General features: G+C 52.8%; 1 protein-coding gene across 1 annotated transcript; it reads right to left on the bottom strand.

Annotated features, from left to right (window-relative positions):
- Positions 1–5566: 5566 nt before the first annotated feature.
- LOC134413399 (zinc finger protein 398-like) lies at positions 5567–22376 on the bottom strand. Its single transcript, XM_063147582.1, has 6 exons — positions 22312–22376; positions 19618–20004; positions 16823–16946; positions 12350–12463; positions 8750–8881; positions 5567–6579 (listed from the first exon to the last, which is right to left on the bottom strand). The coding sequence occupies exons 1-6, from the start codon at positions 22333–22335 to the stop codon at positions 5567–5569; spliced, it is 1794 nt and encodes a 597-aa protein (XP_063003652.1). The 5' UTR covers positions 22336–22376.
- Positions 22377–22586: the final 210 nt, after the last annotated feature.

The raw sequence follows: 22586 nt of genomic DNA, 5'->3' as shown, positions 1-22586 counted from the left end.
ATCCTCTTTTTGTAGTAATTTCATTAGCCGGCAAAATCCGGCACTCCGGCCTTCGGTGGCTCAAGCAGCTGTTGAGCTCCCTCAACATGCAATCTCAGGCACCAGAAAATCACACACACACACACCAGTGCATTTGTGTGCACCTGCCCTATTGGTCGCCTCGTGGTGTCTGAACTGTGAGGGAGCGTTTGGATTGGAGGGGACCGATGCCAGACTGATGCTGAGGCCCCACCGCTTTCTCAGCCTTAGGCAGGCAGACGCAGCGACGCAGCCGGGTCTGGGTCCTCCTTTCCCCTGCCGGTCTGTGAGCCAGGATGCTCACGGCGTCACCTTAGAGAAGCCACGCGCTCTCCGCCTAAACAGCCGCACAGGTTTGTCACGTGCACACGAATGAGAGCAGCGTGAAGCGCTTCGTACACGGGGGGATGTACCCGAGGGCCAAAAGCCAGGAAGGAATTGGGTTAGACTGGTCTCTGGCAGCATCCAGTGTGACATTTCAGGCAGGCATATGCAGCTCTTGCTTACTGGGATGGGGGGGGGGGGTCTGCTCTGGGATGCTGGTGGGGGAGGGGGGGCGTAGCTCAGCGCTTTGCGTGCAGAAGGTCCCAGAGTCAAACGTTGACAGCTCCAGCTAGGGTTGAAAAAGACGCCTGCCGCTACTGCCAGTCTGGGTTGAAGCCGTGATCTTACTCCACGACAGGCAGCTTCATACAGCTGCACTGCAGCTATTCCAAAGAAGGGGCCTGATTCCAGGCGAAACCCCAGGGCACGCAGGGCAAAATAGGCGGTGGCTTTCTGAATCGTCCACTTGCCAAATACGTAACGGGTCTGACCGCAAACATCGCCAGTATCCGAGGCAGTGAGCCCGTGTGCACCAGTTGCTGGGGAACGTGGGTGGGAGGGTGCTGTTGCACCGTGTGAACAGAGTGCCGGACTAGATGGACCCTTGGTCTGACCAGGGCTCTTCTGAAGTTCTTACTTTTGGCTTTTCCAGCGAAAGGCAGGCAGGGGGCTGTTTCAGAGGGCTCCTCTCTGCTTGAAGGTCAGCACGTTTCACTGTCGGTGTTCCTGGATTGTGGCCAGATTGCCCCAGAATCTCTTCCGGCTTGGATTGTGCTGTGCGAAAAAGCTGCGGTCCAACTGTCCTCGTCCTCCCCTCTCGGGATTTGGGCGTTTCTCCCTCGTGTAATGCAGGGCTTTTGCACAATTCCTGATAGCTCAAGCATTTTCAGCATTGATTTGTACCCTTGTATCTGAGGCAACGGCACAGCCAGCTTTTCTCTACTTTGCCCTCTGCCTATCCAGCCGTTTCCATGAAATCTCCTCCTTGGGTTTTGAGGGCTCCCTCGAACCTGTCCACTCCCCCCCTCAGCAAGAGCCTGCCTTTCGCCATACACATTTCACAACGAGGACGCTGCCTCCCAGGTCTTCCCAGGCGCGGTGTATTCCTAGCCAAACAGGAGGAGGAGGAGGAGGAGGAAGAAGAAGGTGCCTGGGGAGATTTGCAGAAGGCCAACAAAGAAACCAAAGATAGAAGGAAGCTGCCATCGTCCATGAGGAGATCTGGCTAAGGTTTCCCAAGGGACTCAAATGCCCCGGCAGGTGAATTGGGCTCTCGGTCCTCAATACAAGACAGCACTGCATCAAAAGAAGCACACGGCGTCCTGGGACTTTCCTTCAGCAGCGTGAGCTGCAAAAATTGCAGTTATACCATTTAGCTTTCTTTTAAAAAAAATTAAAAATGGGGGAGGGGCATTAATTAAAGATTTTGTATCATCCCTTTGGAAAGTTGACGTATACCTTGTGTGTGCATTTCGAGGCACCTTCAGACATGATTTTTGAAGATGGGATGAACCGCTGGCGCTTCTAATAGGGAGTGGAGGGGAAGGGCCCTGCTGGTTGGGGATGATGGGAGTCCTAGTCCAGGGCTGGGAAGGCTGTTCTATACATACCATCTTTTCCAGGGTTTGAAGGATGGCAACAGGTAAGAGTCATTAACATGGTCTAAGGAGGAAAGCAGTCGCAGGATTGTGAAAAGGAAGGCCAGAGAAATGTGTTATTTCCAGGGCCCTGGCAGGCCAGGCGACATCTAATATTGGAGGTACCATAAACGTGGGTTTAAAGTCGGGGCGGGTGACATTTGGCCCTCCAGATGTTTTGGCCTATGACTCCTGTCATTCCTCACCATTAGCTAGGCTGAGGAGAGTTAGAGGGACAACATTGGGAAGGGCGACGTCACCCACCTCTTAACTCCCCTCCCCCCAATTTCCTCATCCCCTAAACCCGCTTTTCCCAATCTGGTGCTCTCCAGGTGTGTTGGCCTGCAATGACCATCATTCCCAGACAGCCCTTCTGCAATTACCAAGTTCCAGTAACATGGACTTAAAAGGCAAATCTAGGGCACAATTTACTAATTGTACACAAAGTAGATGCTGGGATTTGTAAAATGAACGCCTCTGACGGTAGGTCTCTCACAGAAAATGCACACAGTCGGAAGCCAGGATTTTTCAAGGGCAGCAAAAAATCCATGCAGTCAGAAGTATCTTCCAAGAAAGCCCTGGCCAATGTCATGAATTCGATCATTCTGCAGTCAGATCATAGAATAGCAGAGTTGGAAGGGGCCTACAAGTCCATCGAGTCCAACCCCCTGCTCAGTGCAGGAATCCACCCTAAAGCATCCCTGACAGATGCTTGTCCAGCTGACCCTTGAAGGCCTCTAGTGTGGGAGAGACCACAACCTCCCTAGGTAACTGGTTCCATTGTATTCTAGCAGTCAGGAAGTTTTTCCTGATGTCCAGCCGGAATATGGCTTCCTTCAACTTGAGCCTGTTATTCTGTGTCCTGCACTCTGGGAGGATCGAGAAGAGATCCTGGCCCTCCTCTGTGTGACAACCTTTGAAGTCTTTGAAGAGTGCTCTCATGTCTCCCCTCAGCCTTCTCTTCTCCAGGCTAAACATGCCCAGTTGTTTCAGTTTCTCTTCATAGGGCTTTGTTTCCAGACCCCTGATCATCCTGGTTGCCCTCCTCTGAAGACGCTCCAGCTTGTCTGCGTCCTTCTTGAATTGTGGAGCCCAGAACTGGACGCAATATTCTAGATGAGGCCTAACCAGGGCCGAATAGAGAGGAACCAGTACCTCATGTGATTTGGAAGCTATAATTCTATTAATGCAGCCCAAAATAGTATTTGCCATTCTTGCAGCCCTATCGCACTGTTGGCTCATATTCAGCTTGCGATCTACAACAATTCCAAGATCCTTCTCGTTTGTAGTATTGTCACATTCAACCCTCCATTTTGGATTGTTGGGACTCTACACTGCAAAAGGGCTATCAAAGGTAGGGTGACCCTATGGAAAGGAGGACTGGACTCCTGTATCTTTAACAGTTGCACAGAAAAGGACATTTCAGCAGGTGTCATTGTTATGCATGCAGCACCTGGTGAAATTCCCTCTTCATCACAACAGTTAAAGCTGCAGGAGCCCTTCCCTCTTTTGTATCTGGTCACTCTAGGCAGGCAGCTTTAACTGTTGTGATGAAGAGGGAATACGGTGATTGTTTAAAGCCATCTCAGATCTTCCATAAATACCATCCTGTGACATGGACATCTTTGTATACTGCTTGCAAACCCACCCACTTCTCTTTGCAATGGAAAAGGTTTGCTGTTTTAGCTTGTGGTTGGGTCAAAGTGCACCTGTTGAGTTTCTGCCTGTTACACAAGGCAGAGAAGTCCTACCAGGAAAATAAAGCCACGTAAGGGGAACCTACCATTCCCCCAATTTCCCTAAGCAAGTCAGATCACTGCATCAGTATTCTTGTCCCATTAAGCCCCGGACTACAGAAAGACACGAGGTTGTCAGCAGCCAGAGATGGTCTTTGCAGAACTGTTCAAAGGCCAGCAAGGGGGTGTGGGCACGTAGGATTCCAAACTCTGGGCTGGGGAAGGGGGAAAAGGCCGGAGTGACACACCCAGCTTGAACTTCCGTAAAGCCCCGGCATTGCTATAGACTTCACCACTGGACTGACACGAGCCGCCCATCTTCCGGGTTCCCTTAGACCCCTCCTCACTTCCCACGCTGGAAGATAAGAGCTGCCCACAGAAAGCAATGGAGAAATCCCAGGATTTTGGCACGCCAAGCGGCAGAAACAAAAGCTACCTCCAAAGGCCGGAGTGGCATGCAAAGGTCCCCTGCAGGGCCAGCTGCTGGCATCGCCACGTAAAAGGGCTACCTGTACACACATCAAGGTGGGGGGGGGGGGCAGGACTTCAGAAAAAACTGCCTCCCAACATTTTAAAACCTCTTTTGCCATTGCTGGTTATGACTGCAACCACCTTCTCTCAGGTGGGGATTAAACCCCACAAGGTTTTCTAAATATTGAATGCGTCCAAAGCTGGAAACGGGCCTTTTTTTGGGTTCCCCTGTTGAATTCCACCCCCTGCCTCGTGGTGGTTGTGCCTCAAAGGCCCAGGAGACACGCTAGCGGGCAGCCCCAAACGGAGCCAACAGCCTCTTAGGCGGAGGCAGAAGGTGGGTGGCTGAAGAGCAGCATTAAGCGAAGGGAGAGCAGTGGGTTACAGAGTGGTTTTTACTCAAAAGGCTTTAAACACTTTTAGGGACTGCTTCCCAAATGGGCAACCGGAGAAGACCTTTCCTCCCAAATGGACGCAGAAATCTATTGGTGGCACAGCCTGCCTCTGGGAGATGTCAGCAAACTACCACCCCCACCACCCCCAGCTACAGGCAGCCCTGCAAAGAGCCCTGGGGGTGGGGGTGCTCAGCCCACAGCCTCCCAGCAGCCGTGGGCCCTCCGCCGTGGAAGCTTGCCTACCAACTGCTAGCGAAGCGCATGCGCTGGAAGGGGGCACCCTAGACGCCTGGGTCGTGGCACAGAGGACACTGGGTCAGAAAAACTGCCCAATGCAATCTGGGTGTCTGCGTGATGCCCAACTTTGCCAGGCTGGCTGTGCAAGGGGCCCCAGAGCAGGCCCCGCTCACCGAGGGCCACAGGCAGCTGGGCTGGCAACCGCAGACTTCTAGCTGCCCGGGTCTCTCCCTCTACCCACCCCCAAAACACTAGACAGAGGGTTAAGGGACCCTCCTCAATGGGGTAAGCCATGGCGGTGGAGGGGGGAGAAAAAGGCAGAGGGCAACTTCCGTGAGCCTCCTGGAGGAGACCTCGCGTCCGCAGAAGGCCGGTTCTGGGAAGGGGCCGGGGGAGCGTGGGCCCCGCGTGACAAAGGCCCTCCAGGGTCAGCCTTGGCCCTCTGCTGTTTGTAAAAGTGGATCCCACCTAGGTGGACATGATGGGAGTTGCAGTCCCATCCGCCTGGAAGAGGCAGGGGAGGGGCCCTGGGCGTCCCCCGGGGCAGGGCAGCGTCCCCTCCCCCCCTCCCGGAGAGAGGTCTCGTTCAAGGACTGCCTCTGCATCGCCAGGTTTATTTGCAACACAGCCCAGAGGGTGTTGCCCTGCGGGGGCAACAGACGGCATTCGTGGGGGGTCTCGCATCAACATTTCCAGGGTTCAAGAACGGGGGCTGCTCAAGGGAGTTCTGGGGGGTTAACCCTAATCCTCATCCCACGCTCTCTATTTTCACCCACGGAAGCTGGCTGTCGGCGGGGGGCCCCGGCGGGTCGGCCCCGGCGGCGTGGCTCCCCTGGTGCAGCCGGAGGCTCTGCTGGCAGCGGAAGCCCTTGCCACAGGCCAGGCAGGGGAAGGGGCGCTCCCCGGGGGCGTGGCTGCCGCCCTGGTGCCGCAGGAGGGGCTCCTTCCGGGCAAAGCCCTGGGGGCGCTCGCCCGAGTGGGTCATCTGGTGCCGGAGCAGCCAGGAGCGGCAGACGAAGCTCTTGGGGCAGTCCTCGCACTGGTAGAGGCGCTCCCGCGCGTGGCCCCGCAGGTGGTCGAGGAAGCCGGCCTTCTGGGGGAAGCTCTGGCCGCAGCGGGTGCAGCAGTAGGCCCGCTCGCCGGCGTGCGTGTTCTGGTGCACCGTCAGGTTGGCCAGGCGGGTGAAGCTCTTGCGGCACTGGGCACAGGCGTAGGGCTTCTCCCCCGTGTGGGTCCGCCGGTGCTCCACCAGGGTGGAGAGGCGGCTGAAGCGCTTCTCGCACTGGGCGCACTGGTAGGGCTTCTCCCCCGTGTGGGTCCGCTGGTGCTCCAGCAGGGTGGAGAGGCGGCTGAAGCGCTTGAGGCAGGTGGCACAAGCGTGGGGCTTCTCCCCCGTGTGTGTGCGGCAGTGCGTGGTCAGCGTCGACTGGTGGACGAAGGCCTTGCCGCACTCCTGGCAGGTGTAGGGCCGGCCGGCCGCGTGGGTGCGCCGGTGCTGGGCCAAATGCTCCTTTCGGCCAAAGCGGAGGCCGCAGTCGGGGCAGAGGTACGGCTGCTCCGGGGAGACCCACTGGGGAGGATGGGGCCCCGCTCTGCCGTCTCTCTCCTGCATCACGGGGGTGAGCGGCTCCGGGAACCCTGAAGGCGGACCTGGGCCCTTCACCTCTGAGTAAAAGTTCTCTCCGGACCTCGCCGCCAAAGTCCAGTGGGGTTCCGGCTCTCCAGAACCTCTCTCTTTGGGGTTCAGCAGCCAGCTGTCAACTGCAAGCACAACAGTCGTCACTTTTTAAAAATAATAATAATCACATTGTAAATGTAGTGAAGCGATGGGACCCTACCGCAAGGACACCTTTTCTACAAGACTGCTGAGCTCAGCAAGGGTCTGGCAATTTCGGTTGTGAAAATAAGCTTGGGAGACACGAGGGCTCTGCCTGGTGAAATCTCAAGAGGACTTATAAAATGACGCATGGTTGAGAAAATGCACAGGGAGACGTTTTTCTCCCTCCCTTGTAATACTAGATCCCAGCATGGTCATATCCCATGAAGCTGATAGGCGGGAGATTCAGGGCAGATAAAAGGAAGGACTTCTGGCACAAACCATCGAATTCACTACCAACTTAGATGGCTTTAAAAGGGAATTAGACAAATTCCTGGAGGTCAACGATTGTCTCCAGTATCACAGGCAGTTAAACCTGTATGTGCCAGTTGCTGGGGAACACGGAGGTGCTGCTGTTGCACCCGTGTCCTGCTTACAGGCTTCCCATTGGGGCATCTGGGTTGGCTGTTGTGGAAACAGGAATGCTGGACCAGATACGGCTTTGTTTTGATCTCGCTCCCTCAACTTATGTTCAACATCGCGTCGGTTGTCTTTTTGGGGCAGGATGCAATCTCCCCTTATTTAAGAGCGTAAGAAGAGACCCAACACCCACGATCTGTCTCTTTGATTTTATTGCACAGCTGTTTTTGAAAGTGCCGCCAGATGCTGCCATTGCGACAGCTGACCCCATGCTGGGTGTAGGGAAAGGGGTGGTTTTTGCAGAGAAATGGATCGACGGCTACATGGTCATAGAATCATAGAATAGCAGAATTGGAAGGGGCCTACAAGGCCATCGAGTCCAACCCCCTACTCCATGCAGGAATCCACCCTAAAGCATCACTGACAGAGGGTTGTCCAGCTGCCTCTTGAAGGCCTCGAGTGTGGGAGAGCCCACCACCTCCCTAGGTAACTGGTTCCACTGTCATACTGCTCTAACAGTCAGGAAGTTTTTCCTGATGTCCAGCTGGAATCTGGCTTCCTGTAACTTGACCCCGTTATTCCGTGTCCTGCACTCTGGGAGGATCGAGAAGAGATCCTGGCCCTCCTCGGTGTGACAACCTTTCAAGTATTTGAAGAGTGCTCTCATGTCTCCCCTCAATCTTCTCTTCTCCAGGCTAAACCTGCCCAGTTCTTTCAGTCTCTCTTCATAGGAAAGGTGGGCAAAGGTTTCAGAAGCCCTTCCAAAGCTGCAGCGCTGTGGCAAACAAATCACCCTGGGGAGCGTTTTGCCCCAGAGAATTCACAAAGGCCAGAAGCCAAACTTAGCCTGACGCTGGCCGGCACTTGGCAGCAGCAACAAGCAAACCTCCCAAGAGCCGCAGTTCAGCTGTCCAATGCCTTTATTAGGAACAATTAACGTGTCACAAAAGAGTGGGCACCTTTGGGGGATCTCCGAACTCTTCATCAGGCAGCCGGGAGCAGGACATTCGCACCCGGGGCCTGCAGCTTGCCAAGATCTCACAATGGAACGCAAGGAGGAGTTTGGCAGCCGTTAAGTCAAGAGCAGCCTCTCAAGGTGTGGGACAGGCTGCACGATGCAGCCGGGGTACTGGGACAACCGAGCAAAAAGAATGGCTCCCCCATGGTTGAGAATATAAAATCCAGGAGGGACCCGCGGTTTTGGCTCTTGCAAAATAGGCAGGCCCCTGCCCCAAGGAGAATACAATCCAAAACTCAGCAGCGTGGGAAAAGGCAGAGGACGTGCGAGAAAGAGAAAAACACACGGAAGGGGCAGGGCAGAGGGGGCAGTCAGCGGGAGCCAACGTGGGTCACCCAGGCTTGGGGACAGTGGCCGAAAAGGTTCAGAGCCAAAGGAAAAGGTGAATTGTTAGGAAGGTTTGGAAGAGGAGAGAAAGGGGCACGATAAGGATTCAGAAAGAGGGCTTGGTGGGGGAAATGGGACACCCTAAATGAAAGAGGGGGCTGGACCAGGCGAGAGAGAGAGGGGCCGGGGGAGAACGGGCGTGAATGAAGGGTCCCCAATTAGCTTGAGGAAAGGGGCCCACTGAGAAACGAGAGGGGAAAAGGAGGAGGAGGGCCCACGGGTCAGGACGGGCGTCCCAAAGCTGCTTCCGCTTCCCTGCCTTCCAAATTCCCTTCGAGCCGATCACCCACCTGGGCCTGTTTTTCCGCCGGGGTCCCTTTGGCCCTCGTCTTCCCCCTCCTCCTCCTCCTCTTCCTCCTCAGCCAAGGCGTCCTGCTCTTGCTTGATCTGCGAGGCCGTTTCAAAGGCGGAAGCAGCAGCGCCTGCAAGCAAAGGTGGGCGCAGAATTCAGCGTGGCGGTTGTGGTTGTACTCTCCCCTTTCTTAGAAATAAATAAATTGAGACGCGCTCTACGGAAACAAAATTCTTGATATTCAATAATGGCAACGGAGCAGGGTCAGGGGTGGCCCAAGGAAGCGTTTTGGAGGTCTGAAGCCCAAAATCCAAACAGCACACGTCCCGTCCCCACCCTCCTTGGTAAAATTATAGTAAGCGGAATTAATGTGAAGGTTTGCGGTCAATCTGCCACTGAATGTGAGCCGCCTCGCCCTGCTTTGACCGGGGAAGCTTTAAGCCAGTGGTTCCCAAACTCTTTCAGGTCACTGCCCCCTTGGTTCCACAAACTCATGCCCGGTGCCCCCTACCCTACACTATAAAAATCATTATTCAGAAACGGCTTTCATTGACCCACTAAGGAAGATAATAACAATAAAATTCAAAACAGAAACAATTAATTGACTATTTATTCAAAATTCAAAGCACTCGCCACAGGGAGGGAGGAAAAAGAGAGTGAACGCCTCTGTTTTGCAGCCGGCGTGGCGGGGCACACCAAGCAGGGTATGTTTCTTCATTAGCGTTTTGGTGCTTTTGAAACATTTCAATTCACCATTAAAAGGACTCTTCTTAAACTGTATTAATACATGTGTGGATCCTTCCCCTACATGGCTTGGGACTAAACTACCTTCTCCCATAAAAATGTCCCTGGTTTTTAAGACCTTCTGGAGAGGCGCTTCTCAGAAAAGACCACCTCGAATGCCCCCCTGCCACCCCTTTGCCTCTTAGTGCCCCCCCGGCTGCCCCCTTGCCTCTTAACGCCCCCTTATGCAATCCCACCGCCCCCAAGGGGGCAGTACCGCCCACTTTGGGGACCACTGCTTTAAGCCATGACTGGGTATCGAAGACACAAAGCTGTCAGGCGATTTGCCACCTGGACTGTCTACAACTAGCATCATCACGCCCACAAAGTTCACTCCCATCACCTGTAACCTGAGATCCTTTTACAATGGGAAAAGCCTATATACGCCAGTTGCTGGGGGACGTGGGTGGGAGGGTGCTGTCGCACCTGTGTCCTGCGTGTGAGACCCTGGTCGAGAGGTGGTTGGCCCCTGTGTGAACGCTGGACTAGACGGACCTTGGTCTGATCCGGCAGCAGGACCCTTCTGATGTTCTTATGGGTTGCACCTGAGACCGTCTGCATCCCGGGCAGTTCCTGAGTTACCCACAATGTCCCACAATAAAGGCAGGGCTTTACCCTCTTTTTTTTTTTTAGAAAGAAGAACATGCTGCCTTCCACAGGTGTTGGACTACAACGCCCACAATCCATCAGGAAGCCTTAGGGCAGCCTTCCTCAACCTGGGGCGCTCCAGATGTGTTGGACTACAACTCCCAGAATGCCCCAGCCGCTGGCTGGGGCATTCTGGGAGTTGTAGTCCAACACATCTGGAGGGCCCCAGGTTGAGGAAGGCTGCCTTAGGGCATCACCACAGTATGTACTGACTACTGAAATTCTTGCCACGAAGCAATTCAAGTCACGAAGCCCTAAGAGGCCCTGGGCTCTTGCAACAGAAACAACCCTCAGCGTGGGTCTCCTGTGCTGAGATGACGCTGGGTCAAGTCTCGTGCTTGGTCTGGTCCACATGGCACTCACTCTGGGAAGAGGAGGAGGAGGAGGAGGAGGACTCCTGCTCTCACCCCCTGGACAATAGGGATTCCTTATGTGAACCATTTTTACTCTGGTCTTCAGCTGTCAAAGACTCCTGGAGCGGCTGATGGGAGAAAAGCAACCACCAAGACAGTCCCTGCCTTCAGGTTTAGGATCTAGAAGATAAAACATAGAGCTTGGCGGCACCTGAAAGGGACTAACAAAGTTATTCTGGCATGAACCCTCGCGGGCGATAGTCCACTTAGCAAGAAGGGCCCGTGCTTTGCATGCAGACAGTCCCAGGTTCATTCCCGGCCTTCTCCAGGGAGGGCTGGGACAACTTCGGCCTGAAACTCTGGCGAGCGGCTGCTGCCAGACAGTGTGGACGATACCGGGCCAAATGGAGCAAGGGTCCGACTCAGTGTTCCCCTTTATCAGATGCACAGTTCAAGGGGTGGTGGGCACCCGATAGGCCTTCAGATGTGTTGGACTTCAACTCCCAGCATTCCTGACCACTGGCCATGCTGGCAGGGACTTCTGGGAGTTGAAGTCCAAAACATTTGGAGATCTACCTTCTGGCCACCCTTGTGGTAGCCCACAAGAACTTATGCCACAACGAGTATTTATGTGCCACGAGACCTTTTGGCGTTTTGTAGCAATAGACTCTGGATATCTAGAAGACAGGGCACCAAAGTTAAAGGGGATGAGAGAAAAAAGCAACAGTGTGACCCCCACCCCACCCTCACCCCCATGCTAAGAGCATAATCACAGATGTGTCCATCCCTGCTCAAAGAGGCCGCTCCATGCAATGCAATGAACAACACTTAAGGTGCCATCCTATGCATGCCGCATGTTAAGGTGCCATCCTATGCATGCCGCATGTTAAGGTGCCATCCTATGCATGCCGCATGTTAAGGTGCCATCCTATGCATGCCGCATGTTAAGGAGCATCCAGCAACCTGCTGGCTGGGGAATTGCAGGACGTTTCCTGTTTAAACACGTGCAGGATTGCACCTTGAAGGTGCATTTACTGCAACACAGTAATACAACTATCCTGATATTTAAATAACGTTGCCTTTATTTTTAGGTACTTATTTAACAATATGTATGAATCGCTTACATTTTTTTAAAAAAAAATCTAAGCAACGTACAAAAATATAGTCTAGGTTTATTCCACTTATATCCTGCGCTCCAGCTTGGCTTTGGGCTTCAATTTCCATCAGCCCCGGTCAGCCAGCGTGGACAATACGGATCGTTGTAGTCCAAAGTACCTGGAGGGCCCAAGGTTGGGGAAAGCTACCATGAGGGCATTGCAAGCAGCGGCCGGCCAGTCAGTTTAAAATCCATCCAGTGGGGGTTGGGGGACCGGAGGACTTCCGATTAGAAGAACCTCCCAGGCCCACATGACAAGAAGAACATAAGAACATGAGAAGAGCCCTGATGCTGGATCAGACCAAGGGTCCATCTAGTCCAGCACTCTGTTCACACAGTGGCCGACCAGCCATCGGCCAGGGACCAACAAGGCAGGACATGGTGCAACACCACACACACACACCCATGTTCCCCAGCAACTGGTACACACAGGCTCACTGCCTCGAATACTGGAGGAAGCACACAACCATCAGGGCTTGTAGCCATGGATAGCCTTTGCCTCCAGGAATTTAACCAACCCACTTTTGAAGCCATCCCAATTGGCGGCCCTCGCTCCATCTGGTGGTGCCACGGAAGAGCTGCTTGTGAAGCCACCTGGCGCCACGGCCCCCACAGCCCCCCTTCTCTGGAGAGTTCACCGCTTCTGCCGCCTCCTCACCCATGCCGGGATCCCCAGGACGCTCCCTTGCGTCGGTGTCGTGTCCGTCATGGATGCCCGGATCCTCCCCTTGTTCAATCCGGGAGAGAATATCTGGCTTGGAAATGGCGTAGTCTGTTAGGGGTGGAGGAGAGGAGACAAAGGCAGCAAAAAACAGTTTTCCAGGTGCGTTCTTTCTTTTTTAATGAGCACAAAAGGATGGCCAAAGGAAACAGCAAAGCGCAACAGTGTTCACCTCATGAGGAACTGCTCCAGCAACTGGGTCTCACGCCCTCGTTCAACTGATTTTGGGCTGAGATTATATTGCTATTTTGTATTTTATTATTATTTATTTATTAATTTATATAGCACCATCAGTGTACATGGTGCTGTACAGAGTAAAACAATAAAATAGCAAAACCCTGCCGCAGAGGCTTACATTCTAATAAAATCACAATAAAACAATAAGAAGGGGAAGAGAAGGCACCAAACAGGCACAGGGTAGAGTAAAACTAACAGTATAAAAGTCAGATCAAAATCAAGTTTTAAAAGCTTTAGAAAAAAGAAAAGTTTTTAGCTGAGCTTCAAAAACTGCGACTGAACGTGTAGTTCTCAAATGTTCTGGAAGAGCGTTCCAGGCGTAAGGGGCAGCGGAAGAAAATGGACGAAGCCGAGCAAGGGAAGGAGAGACCCTTGGGCAGGTGAGAAACAAGGCATCAGAGGAGCGAAGAGCACGAGCGGGGCAACGTTTATTTATTTTACCTAAAGAAATGTAAACCTCACCCTTCAACGGGTTCCCAAGGCAGCTTTTAAAAAGTGGAGGGAGCAATCCTGTGTCCCCAAGACAGCATCTGGGGGGGACAACGACATAGGATTGTGCAGTTTCCTGTCTCCGAGCTCGTGGGCGGGGCCTTGAGCTCAGAACAAGGGAACGTCCCCGCCCCCACATAGCTGGCATGGAGAGAACTGCACTGGCTACCTCTCAAAAAACAGAGAACGGGAGATGGGGGAAAGGGGGTGTTCCTGGGGGTCACGGCCTTTCCTATGGCCACCCCACCCTCCTTCCCTCCCTCTGTGAGATGCTGTTGCTAGACGGGCAAGATCGCCCGTCTAGCAGAAATGCAGGGCAAGCTGGAGCACGAAGGTGGAATTTGCCACTGTGCTCCTCCCACTCTGCCTGGGATTCCCATCAGTCTCCGAGTTGGGAGGCTGACTGAAATCACGATAGGATTGCGCCCTGAAGTACTTACTTATGTATGTATGAATGACATTTCTATACCACCCAATGGCTGATGCTCTCTGGGCAGTTTAGAAGTATCATGCACATCTCCGGAACTTTCTCCTGATGTTCACGATCGTATCTCGGCATGTCTTTCAGATATCTCAGCTTGGCTGCTTCACCGTCGTTTGAAACTTAATATGGCAAAGACTGAATTGCTTGTTTTTCCTCCTAAACCTTCTCCTCATCTCTCATTCTCTCTTACTGTCAATGATGTTACGCTTACTCCGGTCAAGGAAGCTCGTAGTCTTGGCTTTATATTTGATTCCTCGCTCTCCTTTATTCCTCATATTGAGGCAGTAGCTAAATCCTGTCATTTTTTCTTGTATAATATTGCCAGGATTCGATCATTTTTGTCTGTCTCTTCTGCCAAGACGCTTGTTCATGCACTGGTTATTTCTCGGTTGGACTACTGCAACCTTATTCTCTCTGGCCTTCCTTCTTCTCACATCAGTCCGTTGGTTTCTGTCCACCACTCTGCCGCTAAGATCATCTTCTTGGCTCGCCGCTCTGACCATGTTACTCCGCTTCTGAAATCTCTTCACTGGCTTCCAATTCACTTCAGAATCCAATATAAACTTCTCCTGTTGACCTTCAAAGCTTTTCATGGTCTAGCTCCTTCCTATCTCTCCTCTCTCATCTCACACTATTGCCCCGCTCGTGCTCTTCGCTCCTCTGACGCCATGTTTCTCGCCTGCCCAAGGGTCTCTACTTCCCTTGCTCGGCTTTGTCCATTTTCTTCTGCTGCCCCTTACGCCTGGAACGCTCTTCCAGAACATCTAAGATCCACAAGTTCAATCGCAGCTTTTAAAGCTCAGCTAAAAACTTTTCTTTTTCCTAAAGCTTTTAAAACTTGATGCTGTTTGGACTTTAAACTGTTAGTTTTACCCTACCCTGTGCCTGTTTACCCTACCCTGTGCCTGTTTGCATTCTCTTCCCCTCCTTATTGTTTTACCATGATTTAATTAGAATGTAAGCCTATGCGGCAGGGTCTTGCAATTTACTGTTTTACTCTGTACAGCACCATGTACATAGATGGTGCTATATAAATAAATAATAATAATAATAATAATAATAATAATAATAATAATAACATTAAAACAAGAACATAAAATAAAAACAGGAACATTAAAACATATAAAAGAGAAATATAAAAGCATCCAGAATTAAAAACAAACCCCAGGCAGCACAAAAGCAGCAATACATAAGATTATGGGCCTCAAACTGGAGTTAGAAAAAACTATTGATAAGCTAACCCTAATGTCGTGGCCAGGCCCATCAGGTGCAATGCTATGCAGGTTTAGACAGAAAATAGGCTGGTTGAGGGCAGGCTGGGAGTTGGAGACCCTTTTTACACTCCCCCTGAAAGACTGTGTCCACAGCTTAGGGGTGCTTCTGGATCCGTCGCTCCAAATGACAGCCCAGATAGATGTGACAGCCAGGAGTGCCTACGATCAGCTTCGGCTGATGCGCCAGCTGCGCCCCTTCCTAGTGTTGGAAGACCTAAAGACGGTAGTGCACATGCTGGTAACTCTGAGGCTTGACTTCTGCAATGCGCTCTACTTGGGGCTACCTCTGTGCCTAGTCTGGAAACTTCAACTAGTTCAAAATATGGCAGCCACGTTGGTCACCGGTACACCTAGGGGGTGACCACATCACACCAGTCTTAAAATCTCTTCACTGGCTGCCAATTAGTTTCCGGGCGAAGTATAAAGTGTTGGTTATCACCTTTAAAGACCTACGTGGTTTGGGTCCAGGCTACCTACGGGATCGCCTTCTCCCGTACAATCCGGCCCGCACACTCAGGTCCTCCAGGAAGAATTTATTCCAGCCAACAAAAACAAGGCTGACAACTATTACCCAGAGGACCTTTTCTTCTGCCGCTCCCAGTTTGTGGAATGGCTTGCCAGGAGAGATTCGTCAACTTAAGAGTCTTCCGGAATTTAAGAAAGCCCTAAAGACTGATCTCTTCCGGCAGGCCTCCCCAGCGGAATTTTAAGATGCCTTTTTTAATGGTGTGCTGCTTTTAATGATTCACTGGTTTTAAATGTTTGAATTAGTTGTATATTTTATGGTGTTTTTATTTGTGTTGTACCCTGCCTCGATCCAGAGGGAGAGGCGGGTAACAAATTATTATTATTATTATTATTATTATTATTATTATTATTATTATTCTGTCTGAACATGCATAGGATTGTGCCTTTCATTCATTTAAATGGCACTCAGAGAAAGATGCCCCAAGCCAGGGACACTGAACCTCTTTCAACCGGAGGGCAGAATTCCCTTTCAAAGAATCTCTCTGGTGCCACATCCAGTAGTGGGCGTGGCCAAAGACAAAAGGGGCGGGGCCAAGGGCAAAAAGGGATGGGCCAAAACACCAGCATATTTTAGTTCAACGCTGTTATTGGCAGCAATGAAGACTCAGGAGAGGCAGTTCAAACTTTTAGAATGAGGAGAAAAACTGCACAAAATCTGGGGAATCACCCAATGACTAGGGGGAGGGGAGGCACCTGGGGAGCCCTGAAGGGCCGGATTTGAACCCCAGGTGGGCTGGATTTGGCCGCAGGGCCTGACATTCTGCTGCCCTGCTCTAAACCTGGAGCAGACCCATATGCCACAGCAACTTCCTTTCATCCCAGCCTTATCAATCCAAGTGTCCCTTCAGTGGGTGTTGAGGCAGCCCTTGCTTCCTTTGGGGACTTCTCCACCCACCCACCCACCCACCCCAGTTCTGTACCCCGCTGGGACAACAGCAAACTCCGCTCCGGTAGCTCTCCTCTTGCCACCCCGGCATGAAGCCCCAACAGAAGGAGCGCGTGCTGAAGGGAAGCCACACAGTGCCATGGCAGCTTGCTGTCGCACCTCTCCCCTCTGCTCGAGGAATCCCGGGAACTTTTCTTTCTGTGAGGCAGGATCTAACCCAGCCCTCTCAGCCCTGCCTCAGAAGTACCATTCTTAAGAGTTCTTTGGGACACGCGTGCAAGGTTAGGAGTGCAACTCTGCAGGTGACATGCTTCTGAGGCAGGCGTGTTGCGAATGTCACAGTTATGTGTGTAGCATGTCATATATAACAGCTATGGGGAGAAATAACCGGACAACTGTGTTTCCTTGAGGTAAGCGTAACACGGAAAACAGCCCCAAACGAACAGCTGATTCAAGGGCAGGCTGCCACAGAGGCAGGGCCACGGCTGACGAGGCCGAGAGAGATCCCTTACCGAGAGAGATCAAGTACTCGTAGTTCCCCTTCATTACGTTCTTGTACAGCTCCTTCTGCCAGTCCTCCAGCTTCTCCCACTCCTCCTGGGAGAAGGCGGCGCTGTCGTCAAAGGTGGCCGGCACCTGGAACCCATCAGCCGCAAAGATTTAGGGCCTGACGCCGCGCAAACAAACCGAGGGCCCGACCAGCTACGTGGCCCAAACAACTTCCCCGTTCTGCTCTTCAGAAGCCTCCCCAGGCTAGTGCTGGATTACAGCTTCCATTGTCCCCAGCCAGCAAGGGTCATACTGGCTGGGAGCAATGGGAGCTGGAATCCAACCCAACTGGAGGTCACCAGGTTGGGGAAAGCTGCTCCACGCCACGGGCGTACTGTGTACAGCACCTCATTGGGCGGGCAGCCAGGGCGGCATCGTGGACGATGTCAGAGTTTAACCAGGGAGACCCAGGTTCAAATCCCCATTCAGCCATGAAGGCCACTGTTAGAGCAGTACGACAATGGAACCAGTGACCTAGGGAGGTTGTGGGCTCTCCCACACTAGAGGCCTTCAAGAGGCAGCTGGACAACCCTCTGTCAGGGATGCTTTAGGGTGGATTCCTGCATTGAGCAGGGGGTTGGACTGGATGGCCTTGTAGGCCCCTTCCAGCTCTACTATGCTATGATTCTATGGTGATTTTCATTTCTATACCTCTTAATAGGTGAAGCTCTCTGGACAGTTCACAAAAATTGCAAACCGCAACTACAAGATAGTCTCATTATCTTGTATAGAACTTTTGTGATTTTTTTTTAACAAACTATATTTAAAACTATTTAAACAGTGCTGGCGCCAGGCGGGCCTCAGTGGGGAGATTGTTCTAGAATCAGGGGGCCGCCACTGAGAAGGCCCTCTCCCTCGGTGTCACCTTCCGAGCCTCCCTTGGAGGAGGCACTCAGAGGAAGGCCTGAGGTTGATGGTAGTGTCCAGGAAGATTCACACCGAGAGAGGCGCTCTATCAGGCATTGCAATCCTGACCTGCATAAGGCTTTATAGGTTTAAAAACAGCACCTTGAACTGGGCTCAGAAACATACAGGCAGCCAATGCTGCATTGGTGTTCTGTGCTCAGACCTTCTGGTCTCAATTATTAATCTGGCTGCCACAGTTTGTACATGCTGAAGCTTCTGAATAGTCTTCAAGGGATGAGCTTGGCCCAGACACTCTCTCAACCTATCCTACCTCACAGGGTTGTTGTGAGGTTGGAGCGTGGAGGGACAGAGATATGCTGCCTGGATTAAAAATGTAATTATCATTAGCTCCTGCATGGTCTTGCTAGTGCATCTCTGTTAGAATATCTTACGCAGAATTGCGCTGTTCTCGGGAATGGGCAAATCCCATCTCACCAGCCAAGATGTGCAGCCAGCCAGAGTGGCAAAATGCTGCTAACACCAGCTCTTCAGCATGTTCAGAGGAGGGCAACCAGGATGATCAGGGGTCTGGAAACAAAGCCCTATGAAGAGAGACTGAAAGAACTGGGCAGGTTTAGCCTGGAGAAGAGAAGATTGAGGGGAGACATGATAGCACTCTTCAAATACTTAAAGGGTTGTCACACAGAGGAGGGCCAGGATCTCTTCTCGATCCTCCCAGAGTGCAGGACATGGAATAATGGGCTCAAGTCAGATTCCAGCTGGACATCAGGAAAAACTTCCTGACTGTTAGAGCAGTACGACAATGGAACCAGTTACCTAGGGAGGTGGTGGGCTCTCCCACACTAGCGGCCTTCAAGAGGCAGCTGGACAACCCTCTGTCAGGGATGCTTTAGGGTGGATTCCTGCATTGAGCAGAGGGTTGGACTCTATGGCCTTGTAGGCCCCTTCCAACCCTGCTATTCTATGATTCTATGATTCCTTAAAGTTTGAAGACCTTGAAAATGAACATAAGCGTGTGGGGTTTGTTATTATCTTTGCTTCCTTGCGGTTTTATCCTGGTTGCGCTTTTTATATTGTATTTTGTGTTTGGGGTTTTAGATTGTTGGATGTTTTATTATGTTTTTAATGGTTTTAATTTTTGTGAACCGCCCAGAGAGCTTCAGCTATTGGTCGGTATAAAAATTTAATAAATAAATAAACAGATACATGTCTGCTGAAGACTCCGAATGCTAATAGGTGGAAGGAAGATTTTGCTGCCTCCTCACCTCTCTACATCCCCTTAAATGACAACTACTACAGTGGCCCTGTTCAGAAGACACCTTAAACCACGGCTTTAACCATGGTGAATGAGACAAAAAGCCTTATTCACCATGGTTAAAGCCGTGGTTTAAGGTGTCTCCTGAACAGGGCCAGAATGATCCCAAACGTATCTACTCAGATGTAATAAGACTGCTTTGGGCTGCATCCTTAATCAGTTTTATATCATCCTTAGCTGGAAAATCTTTTACTGGCTTCACATTGTTCATGGCTAAAAAACACCTCCTTGCATTTAAGAACTATTATTCCCATTCTACAGATGACGAACTAAGGCAGAGAGAGTGAGAGAGCGAGAGCACAAGGCAAGGGACGTCTGAATCTTAGCTTCTCAGATCCAAGTTCCACACTCCATATCAACCTTCCCCCAAGCTGGTGTTCTCTAGATGGGTTGGACTGCAAATACCATCACTCCCAGCCAAAATGGCCATCCTGGCTGGGAGTGGTAGGAACTGCAGTCCAACCCACCTGGAGAACGCCAGTTTGGAGAAGGCTGATCTGTATGCAACTGGACTTGTCCCAGAAAGCAAGCCACCGAAAAGCCCTGCCACAGCCTTGTCACCCGTAGCCCACCTACCTTTGGGGCCTCTCCGTTGACACCAGCGGGGAATCGCAGGATCCAGAAATTCCGGTTCTTCAGCAGGTTCTCCATGTTCTCCATCCTCCTCTGCAGCAGCCCGTATTCTTGGATCAGGGTCCCCAGGACGGTCCATTTGCTCTCTAGCTGGTTCCCGAACTCCAGCTCCGTTTTCTCGCATTCAAAGACTTTCTTCTCGGCTGTCCCTGTCCTTCCCTCCAGGCTCAGCAGCCGTGCAGCCAGGGAGTCCACCTTGCTTTCCATGGCTTGGATGGCGGCCACCAGAGTCCACACGGACCCCTCCGCCATTTGCCCCGCCGGCCACTCGAGGACCACGGAGGATTGCAGCGATGGCAGTTCCCGTGATTCAGCGTCCCGTTCCTGAGCCTTTTTACAAGGACAAAAGGAAAGCCGCGCTGCAGGAAGAACACCGAGAGGCATTCCCGGTGTAACTTCAGTTTATGCATCATACAGTGCGCTGGAACCCTTCTATGCTCGCAGGTGGCGTTACCTGGTTTTGATGGTGAATTCTGTTTAAATGAAACGTTCGTTTCGATTGAGCCATTGCCACCGTCATTTCCTGACCCCGCGCATCAAGGTGTAGAGCAGAGGGGTTAGACCAGCCTTCCTCAACCTGGGACGCTCCAGATGTGTTGGACTACAACTCCCAGAATGCCCCAGCCAGAACCGTGATCCTTTTTTCTTCCCTACTTGGTAGGACAGAAGAGGTGATGGGGGATTCCGAGGGATTCCATTCATGCACCTTGTTGCTTTAAATCAGCCTTCCTCAACCTGGGGCGCTCCAGATGTGTTGGACTACAACTCCCAGAATGCCCCAGCCAGTCCAACACATCTGGAGCACCCCAGGTTGAGGAAGGCTGGGTTAGACCCTCTGGCCTATGGGGCAAATCCAGCCAGATGCTGGCAGGGGCTTCTGGGAGTTGAAGTCCAAAACATCTGGAGATCTACCTTCTGTCCATCCCTTAGCGGCAGTAAGAGCATCAAGTCAAAATACGCTCCTATTTGGGCCCCGCCCACCACTGTAATACAGCCCCTGAAATGGAATTCAGCCCTCTGGCTGAAAGAGGTCAATCCCTCCTGTTGTGGAGGTCGGATCTCAACATCTATAGAGCATCCTGGACAAAGACAGCTTCTGATTTAGTGCCATTAGCTCAGGCTGAATATCTTGTAGCCCTTTTCTTAGCACTGTGCTGCTAACCTTCACAGCAAGCCTGATTTCAGATGAAATAATTTATTCTTTGTCTGCTGGGACTATGGTTTTTATGCTTCCATTTCATGTTGCTGTTATATTATATGGTTTTTATCGTTTTATGTACCCTGCCCCTGGATCACCTTGGGTGACGGAGCTGGAGAAAATATCTGAATAAATGCAGCTGGGTTAGGTGGCACCTGGACTCGCCTTCCTGAAACTGAGGTCCTCGAAATGTTTTGGACTGCAGCTCCCAGCATTCCTGATCACTGGCTATTCTGGCTGGGGCTGATGGGTGTTGAAATCCAAAGCTAGGGAGGTTGTGGACTCTCCCACCCTAGAGGCACAGAATAACCGGCTCAAGTTAAAGGAAGCCAGATTCCAGCTGGACATCAGGAAAAACTTCCTGACTGTTAGAGCAGTATGACAATGGAACCAGTGACCTAGGGAGGTTGTGGGCTGTCCCACCCTAGAGGCCTTCAAGAGGCAGCTGGACAGCCATCTGTCAGGGATGCTTTAGTGCAGTGCAGGGTGGATTCCTGCACTGAGGAAGGAGTTGGACTCGATGGCCTTGTAGGCCCCTTCCAACTCTGCTATTCTATGTTCTGGAGGGCAACAGGTTGAGGAAGGCTGCCCTAGACTATACACGACAGGTGAGTGGGGTGCCACAAGATTCCTCGAGGCACGTGGGAGGGCTCCAATCCAAAACCCAAGCGTTCAGAGCCAGAATGGTGCGCTGTGTAACAAGTGAGATCATAGGAAACGGCCTTCTACAGAGCCTGACTCTTGGTCCACCTGGCCCAGTATTGCCGGCACGGACTGGCAGCAGCGTGTGCGCAGGGTTGCAGGAGGCAGGATTCTTTCCTTGCCCTTCCTGGGGCAGCGGGTGCGTGCGTGTGGTTTCCTTACCGCCAAGCAAGGGCTTTCTCGCACTGAGCCGTTCAGATCGCGCCTCCTTTCCCAAAGGCGCCACCCGGGATCCACCCCAACCCCTTCCCAAAGCACCTGCAGGGCAGCTTGGGTGGGTGCAGCCCGAAAACACACGCGGGGAACTGCGGAGGGAAGCGGCCCTCCGGGAGCCCCTGCGCGCAAAGCAGAAGCGACTCCGGAGTCGTGCAGCGGAGCGCGCGCCCCTCCCCGCCCCGGGGTCACCCCAGGCGCCGGCCGGCCCCCTCCCCGTCTCACGCAGCCTCTTGCCTTTCTAGAAAAGGCGAGTCCCCTGCGCAATGCAGAGCCTCCGCGGCCCCGGGGGAAGGCGCCGCCGGCTGGGCACCGAGGGCCCCCTGCCTCCCTCCCTTCCTTCCCCGCGCCAAGGGCTCTGCTGGAAGCCGGGCTAACGCTGCGCCAGCCCGAGAGCCCCGGGGCGCTGGAAGGCGGGCGGCCGGGCGGGCACGGCACCAGGTCTGTCGGCCGCCCCCCACGCCCCCACCCACCGACCCACGCGGGCCAAAAAGCCGGCGAGGGCGCGCGCGCGCTCCCCTTACCTGGGCGGGCGCCCACTCGGCCATGGCGAGGCGAGGCGGTCCGGGGCAGGAGCGGCGCTTGCCTGGAGCCGCCTCCGCAGACCCGCCGCGGCTCAGAGCATGTCGGGAAGCGGCAGCTGCCGCCCTGCGAGCCCGGGGAGGGAGGAGGAGGAGGAGGCCGGCGCAAGGCGAGGGCCGCACCGCCGCCTGCGGGGCCGGGAGCGCGTCGCTGCCCGCGGGAGACAGACCGGGGCGTCGCCGCCAAATGCGGGAAGGGAAGGGAGGGCCCGATCCTA

The sequence above is a fragment of the Elgaria multicarinata genome, chromosome 1, assembly GCF_023053635.1.
Source record: "Elgaria multicarinata webbii isolate HBS135686 ecotype San Diego chromosome 1, rElgMul1.1.pri, whole genome shotgun sequence".
Taxonomy (NCBI): Eukaryota; Metazoa; Chordata; class Lepidosauria; order Squamata; family Anguidae; genus Elgaria; species Elgaria multicarinata.
The sequence above is the reverse complement of the archived record's forward strand: the minus strand, read 5'-3'. Positions and strand labels throughout refer to the sequence as shown.

Excerpts from the sequence above, each read along its gene's own strand:
- LOC134413399 (XM_063147582.1), bottom strand. The coding sequence starts at position 22,335 with ATGGCCGAGTGGGCGCCCGCCCAG. Across the intron at positions 16,947-19,617 it reads TCAACGGAGAGGCCCCAAAG|GTGCCGGCCACCTTTGACGA; the intron begins GTAGGTGGGCTA and ends GATGGGTTCCAG. Across the intron at positions 12,464-16,822 it reads CGAGTACTTGATCTCTCTCG|ACTACGCCATTTCCAAGCCA; the intron begins GTAAGGGATCTC and ends CACCCCTAACAG.